Below are 23008 nucleotides of genomic sequence, written 5' to 3' on the forward strand. Positions count from 1 at the left end.
GCAATGGGAATAGGATGATACATATTATAATGAAATGATAATATAATAAAAATTAAGAAAATACATAGAAACAAAATTTTACCTTTCATAATATCAGAGTGGTCCCGGCAAAACGTGGAAATTTTTTCAAAAAGTTCCACCTTTTTGGCTTTGATTTCGTTTGGATTTCCATATGTTTTTTGTTTTATTGGCTCAATTTCGTTTTTTAGTGTATTATTTATATGATCTTTATAGCGGAAAGTCTTAATAATGGGTGTTCGACAAAATGGACACGTCTTTATACCAATTGTTTCCATTTTACTATTCATCCAAACATCTAATTCATCTACATCCATAATATGTAAACAATCTTCCAAAACGATGAACCTGGAAACAAATATTATGTACAAAAATTTTTGTTTTAAAATGTGATTTCGTAATGGGCAAACCAAACCCATGACCAATAAAAAAAGTCAATATATAAATGACCAATAAATATGGCCAATAATAGTCATATACCATGACCAATAAAATATAGTCAATAGAAAAATAGTCATATATGTATTATGTAAAACATTATATTAATGTTTTACATATATGACTATTTTTAATAATTTACAAAACATATTTAATGTCATCATAAATAAGAAAATACATAGAATGCAGAAGCGTAGCGTGCCTTGGCGGGGCCCCGTATAAAAATTTGTTTGGGGGCCCTTAGGAAGGGTAAAGATTTCTCACAAAAGCGCAGGTTGGGGGCCCCCTTGGCGCGGGGGCCCCGTATAATTGATACGGCAGATACGGCGGTAGCTACGCCCCTGATAGAATGGTTCTTTGTAAAGAGGTTTAGTTCTGATGCGCGAACAGGAAAACTGTGTCTAAAACGCTGTGTCTAAAAAGTAATAAAATTTACACACAAACCTTCCTCTTCAATCACTCTATCTATTTATAAAAACCGCTTCAAAATACTTTGCGTAGTTTAAAAGATTTGAGGGATATAGGGACAGAGAAAGCGATTTTGTGTTATACTATGTACCGACGCGAGCGTGGGCTCGGGGCTCGGCTCGCGGTGCGCATTGGGAATGGTAGGTTACCTACTTTAGATTTCTCTTACGTATTTTTTACAAAATTGTATCGCAGATTATATCAGATTAAAAAAATGTAAAAAACTAAAAAAAAACACGCTTTAGGAACATAAATTATTGTATTTTCGCAGATTTTTGATAAGTGTACCAAACTTTTAATTAAATCTGTTTGTTTAAAATGGGTCCAAATAGAGTCTAAAGGGGTCGGTTACACTTAAACATTCAGGCGACGCAAATAAAAGTATTTTGTTTAAGAATTTCAATCAGTATTCTCTGGAAAATTTGGCACTCATAAAATATATAGCATTTTTTTACTAATTCCAATTGTCAGTTTTTGTATTTTTGTTATATTATAGTCTGGGTATAACTCAGAGAATTATTAATTGAACATTAACAATGAATTTGGGAGGAAAGAAAATATATATTTATATTTTCCTTGTTGACAATACAAACAATCAATTTTGAATTGATTGTTTGCCTTAAGAACTTATACATTTCACTAAATATGTAAATAAATTCCAATTTGGTTCCTATCGATGAGGATGTACGCCGTGTATTGATTAAGGATATTTTGTTCTTATTTTTTAACAGTTGTGGTGCGCCGTATCAAAAAAAGAAAAAGGAAAACATACCTTACATCATCTTCATATTCGAATCCAGTTAAATCTCTAGGGAACGAGTCTGGCTTGCAAATCTTACAGACATTGGGGCAAGGGTTGCCACAGAGGCCGCGGCAAGGATGGCCGCATTTCATCAATTTCGGACAAGGTTCAGAGCACGGAGGTATCGAGCAGACTTCCCCGCATAATTTCGTACACTGACCATGTTCACATTTACGGTCACATTTTTCCTGAAGGAAATTGAAAAATGTTAAGGGTCAAGTGCATCGAATAAGTTTCAATTGAATTTTAAAACTTCGAGATCCGTTTCCATTAATTTATGATAATTTTGATAACGAAATTGTTTACGTTATGCCTTATCCTTGGCAAAAAGCACATGCACACACACAAGCAATTCAACAAAAGCATAATGCAATGCAAAATGTAAAAGTGTAATGTAAAAACAATTTAAATATTTGATTCGATAGTTTCCGAGCACTGTCTTTTCAGTTAGCGCAGAAGTTATTAGCCCAATTCTACTGACTACGGAATCTAGTATCTTAGTGCCGGTATGAAACGTTTTAAGATTCACACATGAAGGAATCATTCCTACATTTTACGAATGTTTTCACGCAACTTTGAGAGATTCAACATTCAACATTCCACCCATCATCTCTGAACTAATACATTTTTAATATTCAAGTAGGTTTGAAATTTAGCAATACTAAAATCTTGTTATAAACATTATCTTGCATAGTCGTTGGTTTGGATAAGAAGCTGTCTTAGATAAGGTTCGTTAGTTTTTAAAATACACAGAAAAAAGCAGGGCTCCGTCGGTTTGCAACCGTCTTCTTGTGGACATTTGGAAAATGCAAATTCTGTCGTCATTTGTCATTCAAAGAAAGCGCTCGGCGCGAATCATTCAACAATATTCCGACAGCCGAGCGTTATATCCATTCTGTTCAAAGGGCTTAGAGTAGATATATATTACAGGGTTATGTAACAATCCGGGAACTAGCCGAACTAGTAAGGCGTTGAGTGACGCTTGTCAAATCACCGATAACAAGCATAAATGAACATCATTAGATCACTAGATGTAAATAAGTTCTAAGGTGATTCTTTACATTTCACAATTAATCTTATATATCCTTATTCATGTAGACAATTAATAATTAAATGAATCCACGACATACCTTACATGGCGTACACGGCATTCCACACTTGTTTTTACACTTAGAATGTTTACATTGCACTTCGCAGGGCTTCTCGCATGGCGGGCATATTTCATTACACGGTTCCTTGCATCTATAGTAAAAAAAAAACTTTTTTTAAAACGATTATAAGAACTGTAAATTTTAATTAATAATATGAAGACATTATTAATCGGGCCTCATGTATTTTAAGATATTTTAACTGTAACTGCACTGTTGCCTGAAATAAATAAATAATGCAAATACGAAAACAAATATTCATCTACAAATGAACGTTGTTTAAAAACAAATCAAAATTCTCTTAAATAAAACTATTTAGTATTATCTTGATTATGTCAGTGCTTTGTTATTACTACGTACAGTTAATAAGAATTAAACGCTTGAAATGTGGTTTTATATAAGATTGCTCAAATGCAATAGGTATTAATAATATTGCAATATTACTTATAATTATATTAGGTACTAGCTTCCGCCCGCGACTCCGTCCGCGCGGATGTCGGTCTTTGCGTGGATGGTTTATTTCTCCATTTTGAGTAACTCGGACAATGACATCTTATAAATATCTATTGGACCCAAATACGGCTAGGTCTATAATATTACGCAACGTGTGTTCGCGGTACCTACTACAGAACAACGTCTATGGATAACTGAAAAATTGAGATTAATTTTTTTTCTACGTATTTTTCCAGGATAAAAAGTATCCTATTTTACGCCCAGGATAATAAGGTATAATTATACCAAGTTTCATCGAAATCGAACCGGTAGTTTTCACGTGATGTCTTCACATACAGACAGACAGACAGACAAAAATTTTTTTAATCACATATTTGGGTTTGGTATCGATCCAGTAACACCCCCTGCTAGTTATTTTTTCAATATTTTCAATGTACAGAATTAACCCTTCTACAGATTTATTATATGTATAGATATTATTAAAATTTAAAGTATTCTTGTTATAGATAGGAAATTCGTTATACTTTTTACGTGGAATTTTGATTAGGCTGTGCTTGTATTATACTTTATCATAATATGAATAGTAAGACCGTATAAATCGCTACTAGGATAGCTTAATATAATATTTTAAATGGGACAGCGTGTTCTTTCACACGTATGGAGCGATTTTATTGTATGACTAGCTTTCCACCCGCAGCTTCGCCCGCGTTTTCAAAGAAAAACCCATAACCATTTCCCGTTCCAGTGGGATATATGAGTGCCTTTCATCATAATCGGTTCAGTAGTATTTGCGTGATAGAGTAAGAAACATCCATACGAGATTTGTATTTACACACAAACTTTCGCATTTATAATATTAGTAGGATTTTCGTGTCTGGAGGAGGAAGGGGGTTAAAACAGGGGGTTTCACTCCGAAATTAAGGTATAGCGCCCGGCAAACTTCTTGGCCAACAAGTAGCGTGGTGGGGGAAGCTTGCGCATATAAAAATGTACTAAAACTTGATGCGCAAACTTCCCCTACCATGCTACTTTTTGGTCAAGAAGTTTACCGGGCGCTATTTCGCGCCGTTGCCGACTGAGTTGGCAGTCGAGTGCGGGTGCACGGGTTGCCACATGCCTGCCACTCGCCGTCCACGCGCTCACTGCGTTCAGGTCGCGTGACGTGTGTTCGCGTACCTATGTTAAATCAGCAGCGAGTACCAACCCTGAGCTATAGCTATAGAGCTAGCAATTATTTATGCCCAAAGTTGACTATTTATATTCCACTAGCTGTTGCCCGCAGCTTCGCTTGCGTGGAAAAGATAAATTTTCATGGTATAAGTTTTCATCCCCTATTTTACCCCTATAGGGGATGAATTTTCTAAAATCCTTTCTTAGGGGACGCCTACGTTATTACATCTACCTGCATGCCAAATTTCAGCCCGATACGTCCAGTGGTTTGGGCTGTGCGTTGATAGATCACTATATCAGTCACCTTTGAGTTTTATACAATATTTAGATATAGATTATATTATATTCTGTGGATAAGAGGAGGGAGCAGGGTGCACGTACACGTGTCCGCAGATGCTGGGCTTGTCGCAGCGCTGGCGGCAGGGCGCGTGCAGGCGGCCCTGCCAGCACGCCGCGCAAGAGCCCGCGCACGCGTGCCCGCACTCCAGCTGCGCATCGCACGCCACCTTGCAGTACTCCAGGAAGTCACGCGACTTCACATTATCTGAAATTGTGAACGGCCAGCTCTGTCATCGAGGCCGTTGGGCATATTTGACCCGTTCCTCGAAAGTGTGCGCTGAGAAACCGAATGTTTTGAAGTGAATCTTCTTTAGGCGCGTTGAGAGTAAAATTTCAAGGTCGCGTCATGGAGTAAGGCGATGATTTTATATCTTTAAATCTTTAAACCAAAGGAGTTTCACTTCTGACACGTGTGTTCAGCACACGCTCTTTTTTATATTAGAATGATAGAATTTTTTTATTATTTAAGTACCAGCTTTCCGCTCGCGGAAAGGCTTTAACTGCTAGTTTGTTAGCATCAAGAAGCTTATATCTAATACACTGGAGATTGCACTATGACCATTGACTTGTCACAAGAAAATATAACCTTGAATGACGTCAGTGTTGTTTTTTGTCTCTTTCTGTGGGTGACCACACTGGTTTGTATATTCAGGATTTTTCGAAATAGAAAAAACTAAAAATCATGGTCTATAAATAATAACGACATATATTTTTAACAGTATTAATTATATTATAATATTACTGGCCATACTTTATAGGTACGTACAATTTTAATTGGTATAGAATGATAATTTTAAATAACTCTTGGCTACAAAGCCTGGATATGAACCGATATATAGCATTAACATCCTTTGTAAATAGAGGAAAGTTGTGTTTTGCATCAGATGCTGTTTACCAAATTGTAAGCTACTCAGATCTTCTTTTTAAACGCGTTGCTTCGACGGGTCAATTTCAAGCCAAAATCATCAAAGAAAAACTGTTTATAATAAACGCCTTGCACAAATTTCAGCTAACTTTACAAAGTTTATTTTTCAAAAGGTATTTTTTTCTGGGTCGTAATCCTCAGTAATTTTACCCTTGATGGGCACATATATTTCTTTTTATTTTACTTTTTGGAAAGCTGAAATACCTAAAACAAAAAATATGAGGTAAGTTAAAAAAGTATAAATTTCAATGTAAAAACGAACAATCTTATAACTACATGTGAGTGCAATACCGATGTCGAGTGTTGTTTCATTACTAGTAAAAATCTTGAAAATGGTGATCTAAATTTCATCATAATATTGTTATTACAATATATTCTCTTCACTATCCATAAAAACGCGTCATCATGGTTACCTTACTTGTTAATTTTGTTTATTGAAAACTTGTTGAAAAGTGATAAAGTATTAGGAAAATAACAAATTTAACATGACTGCTTTCTAAAATGATGCAAAATTTTACAATTTTTGCCATTGAAATGATTCTAAACAGGTAAATGCAGGAGTATTGAGGAATACTGTAAATAACGTAAATATACACTTGCCTGTGAAATTCTATGCCAGAATTTGGTGTCCAAACACTTCTGCAATTTTTCACAATGCAATACATTATTTATATTCGGAAAATATTTATTAAATACGCAACAATATTAATTAATATTCGAAGCGACGCAATTTTTTTGACACTTATGCCATATTGTCAAAGTGAGAGTTGCTACAATTTTATTATGGTAACTACCCATAATCAGGGAGTATCGCTTTTTAATAATTGGTCCAGATACTTATTTTATTTAGCATAAATAATAATTGTCTCATCCAACAATGCTTCTGAATGACGTTGTTGGCAATTTATCAACAAACTCATGTACCTACAAAAACTAACCTTTTGCACAGAATATTACGGCATACATAGTAGCCTTGGGAAAACTTCGTATTAACAGTGGCAATACCAAGTTAGGTGTGAAAGTGATAAAACACAACAATTTTCTTGTTACACGTCAAATGTTCATACCGAAATCTCCAGTGTATAAGATTTATGCTTCTTGGTTAGCATATATCGCTTATATGTCAGTTTATATTTATGTATTAAGGTACTACGTGGATTTTGGAAAATTATATAATAGTATGACATTTTTGACGACATAATATAATAAATATCTCATGAAATATTTATTTTAGCAAAAATATCTTTTAACATAATAATATTATTATATGCGTGGTCATGGGCGTAGCTAGCCATGGGCTCAAGGTGGGGCAACAATAAAAAATAATATGTAACTAGCAACTGTATGTACCAAGTATGTATCCAAAGTTATATCCAGGTCTTCAAATGCCGGCGGCTGTACCGCCGGCATTTCCGAAGGCATTCGCGAAAGCACTCGCGAAGGCATTTGCGAAGGCATTTGTGAAGGCATTCGCGATGGCATTCGCGAAGGCATTCGCGAAGGCATTCGCGAAGGCATTTGCGATGGCATTCGCGAAGGCATTTGCGAAGGCATTCGCGAAGGCATTTGCGAAGGCATTCGCGAAGGCACTCGCGAAGGCATTTGCGAAGGCATTTGTGAAGGCATTCGCGATGGCATTCGCGAAGGCATTCGCGAAGGCACTCGCGAAGGCATTTGCGAAGGCATTTGCGAAGGCATTCGCGAAGGCATTGGCGAAGGCATTCGCGAAGGCATTTGCGATGGCGAATAAGTCTAAAGTAAAAAGTATCAGTGAGTTGTAGAACGTGTAAAACAACCAAAGTGAAATTGGCTAAGTTAGTGGGGTAACTAATTGGGGTACTATACTCATTTTTCTTACAGTTCATGTAACATAGAAACCTCAGCTATTTTCTTTTTTCGTGTGTAATTCGTTATTCGAATTATTCTTATTCAAAACACCTTATTGTTCACCTACCACACCACGAAATAGATCCAAAAATCTTCAGCCAAACGGCGGTATGACACTTGTAAGGTGTTAGTCAGTCAAAAGAGTTAGTACTTACTTCAATTTTTAGATTTGGTTAGGTATCTACCTACCTTCCAGGTTAAAGCTAGAGTGGGGCAAGTGCCCCACCCTGCCCCACCGTGGCTACGCCCATGTGCGTGGTCAATTCAAAACATAGAAAAACACCACATTAACCTTAGCGAGGGATAGTTAGACCCGGCGCCTCGCAATGGTTTTTTTTCTGTGAATACAATGCTTTATATTGTTTGTGCACTCCCTGGGTCAAATGTCCGAACAATATGCCCAATGACCTTTATTTTACCTACTTTATTAGAAAACGCGCATTTCTATTGCACTTACCGCCACGACGTATTCTCTGGGAAATTTTACACGGCAGTGCTATTTTATGACCACAAGGAGAATCATATGTTTGGTCTTCCCTCAAAAAGTTGCAATTCTCTTCGTCGCACGGTTCACAGCAGAGACGTTGGCACGGGTGCCCGCACGACATCACGCGTTGGCATTGCGCTTTACACATGCTGGCATCGATCGTCATTTTGCATGGTACCTTAACTTTGTGCCCACACTCCGGAATCTTCTTGACTACCTGCGCAAAGTACGATGTCAAATCACAAAAGTGCTTCTCACTAAATTTCTAAACCGAACCGAATTGGAAGAAGGTATGAAAATGTTAGATGTAGATAAACATAATTTATTTTCCATTATTAAAAAAAAACATCGGAATTTAATTATTGTCGACTTTTTCTGTAGTTACCATTATTAAAATTAATGATTAAAGAAAAAATCCAATAGTCCGTTAAAAGTAAATATTGATAAATTTGACATCCAGAGAATCCATTATGGTTTTAGACAATATTCTAATTTTTTATAAAAAAAAATAGGGACGAATTATTAGACTACTGACATTTCAATTGAAACATACTTCCATCACCGTCAATTTATAGATGAGCATTTATTTCTCATAGAATACCATAAAAGAAAAGAAAGGTCTTTTTGAGCACTTACTAGCTGCTCACAATCCCCACAAGGCTCGTGGCACTTCTTCTTACAGTGATGATTGCAAGGCAGTAAGCGAGCGCAATTTTTGCGACACAAAATGGTGTTAACATCAATATGGCACGGAACTTTTTGAGAATGTTTGCAATTTTGTCTTTTTTTCATAACCTGGAAAATCAACAGACTTTTAAAAACGGAACAATTTAACATAGGAAAATAAAATAATAAAAACAGCAGGCAAATATACAAAAAACATAGAAATTCTATGTTTTCAGTTATTAATTCACATTGAGCAAGGGTTAAAAGTAACTTGTTAAGGCGCTGCCCTGAGTAAGCATTTCATTCCACTCACACACACACACCGGGCCACAGCTGCAGCCCGACGCCATACGCGAATCATTACGAACGGGCCTCGGCCGGTAGTTCACACAGGCGTTCACGCACACATGCGTACGTTTTTGGTTTGGGAATAAGAATTTGCGGTTTACACGAAATCTAGAATTATTTGCGAAAAAACAGTATGATTACCTACTTAGACTTTAGTATGGTTTTTAAGCATCAAAAGATGTTTTTAGAGGTACCTTTGTGATTTTTTTCTATCGAGTAAAATAAGTTGTATTGTGTTTTCAACACACTATCAAACTAGTTTATCTCCTGAAGAATATCATATATTTATCTGAGATTTTTTACTGCAGTTAATCATATACTTTAAAGCATTATAATATAGCAGCAAACTCGCGTTTTGCTCTACTAGTCACCTTAAGACTAGCTGATTAATAAGATACAACATCATGAAAATAAAGCTCATACTGGTTTTCACTGCCGCGGATGCTACATTAGATAGGCACGGTGAATATTCGTATTAACGCGATGGTTGTTTCCGGGAAGATCGTTGCATCCAAAGATTTTGAATTTCGCTACGCTTAAAAACATTGGAGCAAGAAAACCTAGTATGTATAACGCAAACTACTAAAGAGAATTAAGGTGCTGTGCTAACGCAGGAATAGTGTCGCCCCCCACTCCCCAGTTGTCTCCCTACACACCCTACACTAAAAAAAAACAGCGGCTTACGTACATATGTATGTCATTGTTTATTCGGACATTCAAGACAAAGATCTTGCAACCAAGTTGCAACATGGTTGCAACGCATATAATTCGAGCGAAGTCATGAGCGTCATTTTTACATGGATGCCATTGTCAGAACTGAGGAGCACCTTTTTCCGAGTAACAAATAACCATAAGTTCCTACACTATGTTTTCGGTACGAATTCCTAATTATATCTCCCATATTTTCTATGCATAATATTTTACAATGTACTTACCTCAACCTTGCAAACATCACATTTTTCATAACATTTTCTTTTACACATATGGTCTTCTTTATCCTCTTCCGAAGTAAATGAGCAATCTTTTTTATGTTTTACGCAAGGTTTCTCACATGAATACTAAAAACAAAATATTAATTACATGATAACTAATATGAAGAAAACATATTAAAATAATAATTACAATCCACATTAATTTAAACGATAATTCAAAATTATTATAGTTAGTGTGAACAATGAACATTGAACATAATATTCAATAAATATAAAATAGTTTTATTGAGCAGCTCAGGATAGAAAAACCTCTCTTTACTTTCAAATTATGTTGTTTCATCAGACGTTGATCTATTGAAAAACTTAAATCATTTTAAAATGGTTCAGATAAAGAAAATCAAATTCCTATACTAACAGAGATTTCTCCTGCAATTTAATTAACCTACATCACATATGAATTAGCAATTTGGTGTACCAACTCTGGGTTCCAGGGTCGATACGATGGATAATGTGGACTTCAGCGGTCAACTAAAACCGCTGATGATGTTCCGGATAGCCTAATTATATTTCACAAAAAGAAAATATCCTAGGTGAAATAAAAAATGATACCATTTCATGTTCGGGATCTCTGTTGACATGGCACGTCCGCGCGCACGCGTGGCCGCACTCCAGCCGCGCGCTGCACTCTACAGGGCACGCCACGAACCCTATGTCCATGTAACAAATCTTTTTCGCCTGAAAAAAACAGTAACATCTCTGAATATTCTCTGTAAAATTCAAATATTCCACAATCACTATATATTAATACACAAGAAGAAATTACGATATAACGAATTTTATTTAAAAATAAAAAATTAACCGATTACTTCTTTGTGATCTTGGATTTGAAATTCGCATTACCTACTGTATTTAATTATAATATTTTACAAATCGAGCTCTTTCATTCGATACCCAAGGATTCCCTTATATGGAACGTAATAAGAAAGTTACAAAAACTACATGAAATATTTTTAATATATAAACACAGATATTTTATTCACTAGTCCTCACAAACCTCACACACGTAACTAACCAAAGAGTACCTAGTAATTGTAAAACTCGTATTGAGAGTAACTATTGTAAACATAATTAAATTAAGTCAAATAAGAAAGAACAGTGAAAAAAGTTTATTGAATGCTTTTACCTCATGGCCACAACTTGGTAAAGTCACAGTGACTATCTTGTGACAAAGAACTTTATCTGTATTTGGGTCAATGTGGCACGGTACTTTATTAGTATGGCCGCAAGGAAGTGTTTTTTCAACTTCAACTTTACAAGGTTTACATTCTTGCGCACACCAGAGAGGGCATACATGTTGTAAATCACACAATATTCTGAAACAAGAAATATAAACTTCCTTTTTTTTTCGACAAATATTCAAGATTTGTTTTTTCTTGAAATATGCATTGGAAGTAACACTTTTCATCTTTCATCTATGTAGCATTCATGGATATCAAACAAGCCCTGAAAAACTGAACATTCTACAGCATTGTAAAACTGAAATATAGACACTTTTATTTTTCCCCATTTTGAAGTGTATTAACACATGATATCAGATATGGTTATAAAGAGTTAAATCTATGTCATCGTTACCTGATTATGTTAAAGCCACAGCTAAAGCGAATGATAAAAAAAATAGCGATCATCGTAATATTACCTTTCACATTTTTCATTACACCGTATTTCGTCATGGTTTCGGTCATACGCATGGCATATTAACGGACAAGCGTGTGAACAAGAGAGTTTCGACTCGCACTTTAACATACAACCCCCTTCTGGTACTTTTTCGAAATCCGTAGGTGAGTCAATCTATAAAGACAAACAGAATAATCTATAAGAGCCGTTACGCTTGCACACTAGTAAATGCACAAATAATAATCCTACTTCCTTATACATAATATCCTTTTTTTTATTTTTTATTTTTTTAGTGGGGAAATCTTGCATAGATACCCGCTGCCTCCGGGGAAAACCCTACTGTGTTCCGTCAAGCCGCATCAACGACAGGGCCACGGGTATACATAATATCCTACTAATTTTATAAATGCGTTTGTTAGGATGGATGTATACCTAAGTGTTAAGTGCATGTATGTATGTTTCTTACTCTTTCACGCAAATACTACTGAACCGATTACAATGAAGTTTAGCACACATATAGAGGGTAAATTGGATTAACACATACGATGGGTTTTATCCCGGGAATCATGGGAACGGGAGTCGGGACCTATGCGGTTTTTACTTTGGACACGTGCGAAGCGGCGGGCGGAAAGCTAGTTATTAAAATATGTACCAAGTTTTACCTATAACGTATTGTTGCGAAAATATATTAAAACAAATGGTAACAATATAAAAGATGTGTATGAAATATTATGTATCATTATATACCTAACTATTAAGTAATTATAATTATTAATTACCTACTTTTACTATTTATATCGACAGTATGTTTGTACATAATATTATGTACAGTACTCCGAAACTAATAATGCGCATAGAAAAATTCATCACTGTTCGGCAACTGTCATATTCCCCGAGCCTCCGAAGACGATATGTATATAGAGTGGTTAAATCTATTTTCTTCATGCATAGTTTATTAGAATTATGAGTTTTATTGTGATTTTATAGTAAAAGAGAAAAGTAATAAAATTTGTTTCGATAATTTAATGTAAGTTAATAGCGAGGATAAGCTACACAATTGCGAATACATATTTGTTGTATTGATTTACTTGGAAAATTCTATACTTAGAACTATTAAAGTGTCTTACTGTAGCTGGTGTAATGATGGATGTATGGAAGGTTAAAATAAGACACAGTTTATATTAAAAAAAAAAAAAAAAAAAAAATTTAAACACATTTAAATTGCAGAAATCTAATTATTAAAATCTCATCTTCAACTTTGAAACAAAAATAAGATATGTAACATCAACTCTATATAATTCCATACAGAGATAATACGTGCGGTCACCACCAATGTATAAAGACGACTGACGGATTTTTGAATTCTTTGACTGACAGGCTACCGTCACCTACCGCTCGAATTGTTTTCGATTGTGTATGATTGTGTATAATTGAATCCTATTTATTTCGAACAAGGTGCAAGATGCAAGTGCATTGTTTAGGGCACTTATGATTAAATGATTCGGGGTGATTCGGGTGTTTCTGGAAATACGATAATTAGCGAAGATCTGCATGCGCATTATTAATTTTGGAGTACTGTACTTGTCTCTGTTTGCCTTACTATATCTGTATTTTATGTTAATTTCTGTATGTGCAATAAAGAATTATCTATCTTTTTGACTATGTAGGAAAAAAAGTAAGCTAAAGTACCTACTAGTACTCCAATCTCTATATTATATAAAAATGAATCCCTATTTCTCTTGACAGGACAACGTCTGTCGGGTAGGCAAGTATAATATTATCTTAATATTATAAAGATGTGGAAGTCGAACACACTTCGGCACGAATAGGGCCCTCACCCTGCTTCGGCGTAAAATGTGTTCGTCGTGCGATGATTGTTGGATCCGAAAATCTAAAATTTCTTACCCCTCCTAGTGGTTTCCTCTATTTCCTAATTCAATTTCTTCGCCAACTCGTACAAAATTACCTGTGTTATATAATCAGGATGCGATTGACATCGAAGTTCCAATGTGGTGCCAATTGCACATGCATTACCGAGGGTTCCATTTATTTTTTTCCAAAGTTCGGACTGATTCTTCAACATTGACATATTTCCGAAAATATAGAGACCTTTAAAATATAAATAGTATGCATGAGCATTTTCTACTTCTAAATTGGTAAAACCAGGTAAACAATTTAACAATTACCTTCTCTAGCCCTAGACAAGGCGACACAAATTCTGTTTTCAGTTCCCAAAAAACCTATTTTGTTATCTGCGTTATTTCTCACAAGAGATAATAATATGATCTTAGATTCTTCGCCTTGATAATTGTCGACCACCGTTATTTTCACTTTTGACAGAAATGCATAGTTATCGCGTTTCTGAAACAAATCATTTAATTTAAATAAATCATTAAATTATACAGGTTTCATGTTTGCACGGAACCGACACCGAGTGTGCGAGTTCAACTCGCATTTAACCGTTTTTTTTTTTTATTAGAAAGACAGTCCTTTGAATGTAAGTACCTGTACCGTAGATAGTACGTAACGATGCGATGTAGTATATGAAACATAATTATAACATAATTATCTTTTTTATACTTAGGTTACGGTTGGGTACTATTTTTAAAAAAATATGCGTGATTATTTTTATAATCTTACATATATATCTTACATATATAACTCATGTATAATGTTTACGTAATATTTTTTTTTCATTTAAATTTATAATTACTTTATGTGATAAGTAATTACCACTCTATAACTGAAATAGGTAACTGTATTCTGACCTCTACTAAAAGATGTAACAGCTATTTTAATTTCCTGGATATCTGAGACACTGGGTAAAGTGTATGCGACAAATTTGCAGGTCACTTTTAGTTTCACTTAACCAGGTTTCGGTGTACATAAGTATTAAGTATAGATTTCCTTAAGATTTGGGAAGATAGTCTGTAAGGCCGATTGTACAATTAGAAAAAAATAACCTAAAATAACATAGTAAAAAACCTGCCTTAGTCATATAAAACATTTGAGCGGTATATGCAGCGAGAATTGTAACATCTTCGGGTTCATATCCCTGTTGCATTATGTAGTTTGCCAACCCGAGAATAATATTTGCCTCATTTTCATTGAACTTGCTTGTACTATCCTCGGAATTCTGAAAAAGAAGGCACTAATTTAATTCAGTGTTATTAATTCATATCTGACCATTTCCTTGTCTTAAGAGTCCTCCTTGTCCTAGTCTTGGGTTAAAGTCATGGTAATGACAAAAAAAGAATTACTCATCTGGCAGAATACGCTGATCACTGATCACATATACATATAACCAACTAATGTACTGTGTAACCCAATGTAATGTTCTCATAAAACGATTTTTTATTTTTTGAAGTGTAACTTTTTAGGCGCGTTGAGAGTAAAATGCAAGGTCACATCATGACAATACCGTCACGTCTTGGAGTAAGACGACGATTTTGATATCTTTTTGAATCTTGCCAAAGAAGTTTCAAAGAAGTTTGACACGTGCGCTCGGTACAAGCTCTTTTTATGTCGGGAGGGGAGAGATGTCAGATGTGAATTAAGTTTTAACGTGACAAAACGTGAAGCCTAAAACTTTTCTAAAACATTAATGTTCGATATGTCACACTTATCATCTACCTATTAGTTGACATTTTAAAAGATTTTACCTGTTCAGGGTGTTCATGGGTGAAGAAGAAAATATTTTGAGCGAGACCTCGAACATTGGGGAAGCACTCAACCGACGAATGGTTTTTTAAATCTGGATATATATGAGGGGATATAAGGGCGGCTATTTCCGGCCGCATCCGATGCTGTACCGAAAGACATCTGCTATGTATTTTGTTTTTTATCATCCGTTCAAATAGAGACACCTCTATATTGTAATATCTAGCCAACTTCATGTGCGATGCCGATGGTCGTAGCTGCTTGTGATCACCTTTCAATAATAGATTACTATTATCAACTATTTTATTATTATGAAAAATTACTTTTTGTAATAAATATAAAAAATAAATATATCTTATGTTTATTTACCGCTACTCTGCATTACAAAATCATATACATATTTAGAAAATTACAGCTGTATATTTAGAGAACCTGAAATTTTATTTTAAAATATTAGATAACATACCAATGAGAATTACGTGCTGACAATTTTGTTGAAGAGATGTAACTATATGTTGTTCCAGTACTTCAGCAGCTTCCTCAACTATAACTGTACAAGGAAAACGCAAATTACAAAAGGAAGACATGTTAAATGTGTGAAATTTGCAACAAGATGTAAGGTTTTATTCGGACCTAGCGGTGCTCCGCGGTTTTACCCGCATTACTCCGCTCCTGTTGGTCTTAGCAAGATGATATACTTATAACCTATAGCATCCCTCGATAAATGGGCTATCTAACACCGAAATAATTTTTCCAATCGGACTAGTAGTTCCCGAGATTAGCGCGTCAAACAAACAAACCAATTAAAAAACTCATCAGCTTTATAATACCTGTAAATTTACGTAAACATGGAAAAGCCAATTTATACAGAAAATTGCCCCTTTTTTCTTGACGCCTTCTTCACTCAAATCTTCGTTAATTTCTTACAAAAACTTAAGCGCAAAGGCATAATAAAATTATTATAATGAAAATAAACTCGTACTAAATCACGTAGCCTATGTCACTGCCACAATTCTGATGATTGCAACGACACCTTATAAATCATAATCCGTCGAGTCGTTTGGTTTCGGAGTTAGTTAATTTGCAAACTTTGTAAAGCTCGGACCAAATGTTCATATTGAGTTTAGAGGTATACAGTATACACTATACCTGTTAGTGAGTTTGGTTAGTTAGTAGAAGAAGTTTAGTTGATCTGCTCCTAAACATGCAATAACCTATCTTATTTTGCGTCCCTCTACCTTTATCTCTAATTTTTAACCGACTTCAAAAAAAGGAGGAGGTTATCAATTCGGCCCGTATGTTTTTTTTTTTTATGTATGTACACCGATTACTCCGAGGTTTCTGGACCGATTTACGTGATTCTTTTTTTGTTCGATGCGGGATGGTGTCCCATAAAAATTTTATTCGGATAGGCCCAGTAGTTTCTATTTTATGAGCATTTTTGTCTGTATTTGTAAATGTTGCAAGTGCAAGTTTGAAGTCGGTTGTTTTTAACGCAGTTATTGACTTGTTGATTTATTTTATTTTTATTGCCATGGCTAAGTGCACATTTATATTTATTTTTTCTTATTCGCATTTGTTGCACGTATAAAAATGTATACAGTATCCAAACTGTGGATAATGTTGTTGGTTGGACAGTTATACCTGTATTTAGATTAAGTTTGATTGTACAATTAACCACTGTTCTGCTGTTTATTATCCCGGATAAAGAAAAATATAAATAAAATAAAATAAATAAAGCATTATCCTGTTAACCTTAATTTGGCAAATCCCATTATTTATATAAAGAAACTAGCCAATCGGCCGAACTCCGTTTCGCCACCAGAGACACCTTTTCCTTGCTATAAACCTCACGGAGCCCGAGACCTTTCCAACGAATGCAAAACCGTGGAAATCGGTTCGTGCATTCTGGAGTTATAGCGTCAGGAAGGAAAACCCGACTTATTTTTATATAGTAGATTATTCATATTTTAAAATGCAAGCTTTACCATGCTGCATAAACATGGTTATTTTTATTTTATTACCTATCTGAGGTGCCACCTCCCGGATTAATTTCCTCATCCTTGCGGCTCCACTCGTAGTCATACCAATAACTTTGTATTTTTTTAATAAACGAATATCCAGTATTATTCTTGACTCTTCATAAGCTGCACTGGCCGCAATTGCTTCGTCCTATTAAATAAATTACAACAATATTACGTCGACATAGGGACAGAAATAAATACCAAAGATTTTGGCCAAATTGCCATTTAAAATTACTGCGATACCAAAAATGCGTGTTTCGAGTCAAAAATAAGCATTTGGATATCTCTTTTCCGTTTTTAAATATTGCAATTTTTAGGGTTCCGAACCTCAAAGGAAATAAACGAAAACTTTATACTTTTAGGATCACTTTGTTTTCCATATTCTGTCAGTCTGTCTTCAAGACCGATTTTCTCAGGGAGAAGTGGAGGTATCAAGCTGAAATTTATAAGGGTTCCGTGTTTTTTCTTTTGTGGTTTGGAACAGAGTTAGTTACATAAAGAAGCATGAGGCTTTTGTCTTTTGTAAATTCCTTAATATGCAGATATAAGTCTCATCATATTGCCCATTTTATAGTACTAATCATAATTGTCGTAAATCTTTTTATAAATTATAACGTTTAGAATAATTATGAATTATGTATAATAATATATATATTATATTTATTATAATATTATATACTTAATTATATATATGTTATATTATTCTGCCATTATTCTTTACAAATTCAGTATGACACAAATGACACAATAAGTGAAACTTAGAGTAGAGTAAGTATATATATCTGTTAACTGTGGTAGGGCATTACTTCTATAACGGGTTTCTATTTTGGTGAATAAAAACTACAAATATGTGAAGACAACTTGAAAACAATAATAAACTTACCTGTATAGGTTTTATTTTCTGCAACAAGTTTCGTTTAAAGTTCGAAACCCACTGAAAATAAAGCATCCAACGATTATGTAACGACATGCGCAAAGGATTCACATGTTGTGCATCTACGTTTTGAACTTCATCTTGGTAAAATGTAAGTTTCATGTCCTGAAAATAAACACGTTCTTTAACTTCGAAGAAGAATAATTCTTAAATGTACCGACTGCATTAAATTACTCATGTAAATCGTAAAGGATAAAATAACTAAATGTCAACACACCTCAAATGTTTCTATCCATACTTGATAATGTATAATATCCATTCTTACGTTGTCGGTTGGGTTACATTTATATTTTTTAATCATTTTTATAAGATCTTTCCTCGCCGTGTTCAATGAAAATTCACATATATTATCCAAATTTTTGTTAACAATGTTCAAATCCTCAAAAATGTAGCAAACATCTCTTACATTAATGTCACCATCATCATCAGATACTTTCTTGGTTAAAGATTCTAAGATTGCATCATCTGCTGTTATAGGTTGTGAATAATCATAATTTATCAAGTTGCTATCAAATAACCAATTGAATATAGTTCCATAGTGAGTTTCAATCTTATCAACTGTACTTTTAATATTTCCTATATTTTCTTGCTCTTTTAATACTTTAATGCCTAAAATTCCATTATCTATCGCCGAAATCATATTTTGTAAATGATTCAATTTAGAAACGGAAGCTTTTAGTATCCTCTTTTTATCATAATAAAGATCCAACACCGGACACTTTGAGGCTTGTTTACGTATTTCATTTAAATTTAATTTTTTCATAGATTCCATACGCGATTGCCCGCCAATGCGCACTATCGATGGTGTTATTCGCAAAATAGCGTCTAAAAACTGGTCCAGTGCATGATTTGTGTAGCATATTATTAACAAAAAGCAATTCTCTTCAGTTCGTTTTAATTTCAGTATTCTTTCGGCTACTTTAACGCCCAAATATGTCTTTCCCGTTCCTGGTGGACCTTGAATTACGGCAAATTCATGTGTCAAAGCCAATTTAAAGGCCTCGTACTGACTCTCATTTAAACACATTTTCTCCGCAGAAGACAAAAATTTTCTATGTATATCCGGCGTGAATTCCCTCAAGTACAGGGGTGGCGAGGATGATGCCTAAACAATATTATTCATAATAAATAATTAGACAGCTAAATACTTTCTTTGTATATAAAAACGATCAAAAATTTTAAGTCAATAAATAATACGATACGATTATAATTCATATCTGCAAATAAAGGCAAGGATTTTTTTTATATTTTTTAATTATAACATTATGTAAATGAAAAATATAAACTTATACTTATTTATACAAAAGATGTAGTATATTATGTATACAACTGATCAGCCACGAAATAAGGGGAAAAAATACTTAAGTATATATAATTATCAGATATAATAATAAATTATATTTTCTGACGCGTAGAATTAATACTGCGAAAAATAGTATTAAAAGTAGTAGTAGTAAGTAATTTTTAAAAGTAGTTAAGTATTACAATTAGAGATGCAACGAATAGTTGTTTGGCCGGATACCGAATACCGGATGTTCGGCCTGACTACCAGCCGAATGTTCGGTATCCGGCCGCCGAATATTCGGCCGACGGCATTTTGAGTTTCGTAGGTGCGTGTCGCGCACCGGCACGCCGCCTGTGCAGTGCAGGTTTTGACTTGTTTCGTAGTGAACGTTCGCGCGGTCACAGTTCTTGGTAGAGACACTTTTATCGTGTCAGTGAAAAAAAAATTCGTTAAAAATAATAAAAAGCTTCAATTACAACTGTCTTTATTTCGATTCTATTTATAAAATCTACCAATTTTACTATCCGGTATCCGGCCTGATAGTACATTACCATCCGGTATCCGGCCAGATAGTAAAAAAGGGCCGGATAAGCCGGATACCGGATAGGAACCGAATATTCGGTGCATCTCTAATTACAATCTACAATAAATTACCAAACGATTTAACGAAGAACTGCTTAGGTACCTATATATTCCGGACGTGTTGATAAATTGTCTACAAAACCATTCTATGATATAAGTGACTTTATAAATCACAAATAATAACTAGTGACCGACCGAACTTTCGGTTTCGGTTTCGGCAAGTTTCGGCAAAATAATCTAGTTTCGGTTTCGACCAAAATATAGCCGAAACTATCGGCCCCGCCGAAACGCACGTGTTCGTGCTCACCGGCTGCGGCGTGGTCGCAGCTGGGTTCGCTGCCGTAAAAACTGGATTACGTGAGAACCGAAAGCTTAGTGTGTCACTGTAAAATTATTTTCATGATACAAATAATTGTTGAGAGAGAGAGAGAGAGCGGATTTATGCCCGCCCCAGAGTACGACGGACTGCCACAGCGTAAACGCTGTGGGAGGGATTCTCCTGTACAGCTTGTGCCGGTACCCTCCTGGGGTAAACAACCTAATAAAGCTGCTTGCATGTGGACTAATAAGAAATATTGGAAGGATTAAGGGGTTTGGAAGGGATAAGGGAGAAAGGGCGAGGATGGGAGGGATTAAGGATAGGGAAGAAGAGGATGGGTAGGGTATAGGAGGGGATGTGGATTTTTAGTACATATTATTTTGTTGATATAGCGACAAATAATACCATTTCTCTTAAATTTTTCATTATGTAGGTATAACGGTTCACCAAAAACCGAAATTCCCATTGTTCAAAGGAACGCGTGGATGTATCAATGTACCAACGTTATCAAAAGATGCCGCAGCCGTTTATTCTAAAAATATTCATAAATATCGACTTTCGCAAGGGAACCATAACCTACAGGTTATTTGCAGTGAACTGCAGAATCTTGGAATTTGGTACGTAGCAACCCCCGAGAACACAAAGGAAAAAGTGTCTAAACTTAAAGTTACCACATATGAGTAAAAAAACAGTTTATACGGAAACCTTAATAATGAAATAGAAAATTTCCACACTATATAGCCTATAGCCTTCCCCGATAAATGGGCTATGTAACACCGAAAGATTTTTTTAAATCGGACTTGTAGTTCCTGAGATTAGCGCGTTAGAAAAAACAAACAAACTCTTCAGCTTTATAATATTAGTATAGATAGCTAAATACGATATGAAGTACCTTACCTCAACGTCTACTATGTATTTTTTCATGGCTAAATCCTCCGGAAAGGTGGGGTCTTTCAGCACTTTTAATACATGGTAATAAGGTTCAAAATAAATATCACTTTCGATCATTATATATTCATCCTTATTGTTGGGAGTCACACAATTGTCCATTATAGAAACTGGAATCTAAACAAGTTTCATGAATTAAACTATAGATAAACAACTTATTAGGATTTTGAACTCTGGTGCGCATGGAGAGAAATAAATGTAGACCTTCACTCTATAACTTAGATAAAGAAATCACAAATAAACTTAATAGTTAAGTAAGTACGATTCACTAAAAAAATAGGTACAGTGTTGAAATTGTAATCGAATGAAGAAACAAAACAAAGAAAAACTACGAACTGAGAACCTCAATTGTTTTTGGCGGACAATCGAGAAGACTTTCAAAATAACTCATAGGCCGGGAGATACTGACAGAAAATATTGGGTCATTTGTTCATTTTTGCAGGGGTTTGGGGTTCTTCAGGGGTTTTAAGTGCGCAATAACACAAAGAAAAAAGATGGTCAGAGCGCTGGTACCGTCGGCCCAGTCGCTTGGGCCTTAGTCGAACTCGTCGGATAAATTACGAGTGTCAATTTGTTTCACAAAAATTTTAGGATTTTCTGATAGCCAACAAAAAAGAAGTAGGAGGTAGTTTGCCCCGCAACTGGGCCGCCGCGCCGGTACCAGCGCTTTCACCATTTTTTTATTTTTGTCATTACGTATCTACTTAAAGCCCTTGAACTACCATCATACTGGTACAAATAACCCAATATTTTCTGTCAGTATCTTCCGGCCTATCAATTTTAATAATTAATTTTGCTGTGCGGTTATAATTCAAGAAAATTTTGAAACACCAATCTGATAATGAGGCTAAGGCGATGTTTCCGCTGTTCTATTTTTTATTATTGAGCTTCCTCAGTTATACACAAGTGGTCTTTATATAATAAAAGTAAATTATTATCTATTGTAAAATAATGTTTACCTTTCCATTGCAGAGATAAGAACTTTCACGATCTAAAACTGTTGCTACAGTGAAGGATTTACAATCATCTTTTGTAAATAATAAAAGAGCGCCATATAGAAAGCGCTTATTGAATTTCCATTTAATATTTCTAAATCGCTTTGTAGTTTGTGGATCTAATTGAATAGTATGTCCAAATGCGATACTGGAAACATACGGTTCCACAAACTTTACCTTTCGAAATACCCTGCAAAAAATGATTTATATATAGTTAGTTACATTTTTTTACAAATTTATAATTTTTTTCATCGGTCCTCATATTTTAGGCCCCTCGATCACGGCTTTTTGCGGCGATGCGATGCAGTAGCGATGTTATCGTGCATTGGCATCGCTACTGTAACGCGATCTAAATACGACGAAAAATACCGTAGGTATTTAAAAAACCAACATCAAAAGTAAAAAAATAATTAAGGTTTCATAGTGATTAATTGTACTGCCTATTATTAAGATAGTGTGAAGTCCCATGTCCCCAAGTGGGGTAAGGAAACAGATGCATTATGCAT

General features: G+C 34.9%; 1 protein-coding gene across 1 annotated transcript in view; it reads right to left on the reverse strand.

Moving 5' to 3' along the window:
- Nucleotides 1-23008, reverse strand: part of LOC123696013 (NFX1-type zinc finger-containing protein 1-like) — a 33658-nt gene that overhangs the window by 2237 nt on the left and 8413 nt on the right. The window contains exons 7-26 of the mRNA XM_045641991.1: nucleotides 22467-22692; nucleotides 21457-21624; nucleotides 18591-19478; nucleotides 18323-18478; nucleotides 17440-17587; nucleotides 15882-15965; nucleotides 15418-15686; nucleotides 14745-14891; nucleotides 13942-14116; nucleotides 13722-13864; nucleotides 11778-11929; nucleotides 11265-11454; nucleotides 10691-10816; nucleotides 10085-10207; nucleotides 8772-8930; nucleotides 8106-8352; nucleotides 4879-5041; nucleotides 2857-2968; nucleotides 1697-1914; nucleotides 83-366 (exon numbers count right to left, since the gene is read on the reverse strand). Of these exons, the coding sequence (XP_045497947.1) occupies nucleotides 83-366; nucleotides 1697-1914; nucleotides 2857-2968; nucleotides 4879-5041; nucleotides 8106-8352; nucleotides 8772-8930; nucleotides 10085-10207; nucleotides 10691-10816; nucleotides 11265-11454; nucleotides 11778-11929; nucleotides 13722-13864; nucleotides 13942-14116; nucleotides 14745-14891; nucleotides 15418-15686; nucleotides 15882-15965; nucleotides 17440-17587; nucleotides 18323-18478; nucleotides 18591-19478; nucleotides 21457-21624; nucleotides 22467-22692 (4178 nt within the window). The remainder of the gene's footprint in view (nucleotides 1-82; nucleotides 367-1696; nucleotides 1915-2856; nucleotides 2969-4878; nucleotides 5042-8105; nucleotides 8353-8771; nucleotides 8931-10084; nucleotides 10208-10690; nucleotides 10817-11264; nucleotides 11455-11777; nucleotides 11930-13721; nucleotides 13865-13941; nucleotides 14117-14744; nucleotides 14892-15417; nucleotides 15687-15881; nucleotides 15966-17439; nucleotides 17588-18322; nucleotides 18479-18590; nucleotides 19479-21456; nucleotides 21625-22466; nucleotides 22693-23008) is intronic.

The sequence above is a fragment of the Colias croceus genome, chromosome 12 (genome assembly GCF_905220415.1).
Source record: "Colias croceus chromosome 12, ilColCroc2.1".
Taxonomy (NCBI): domain Eukaryota; kingdom Metazoa; phylum Arthropoda; class Insecta; order Lepidoptera; family Pieridae; genus Colias; species Colias croceus.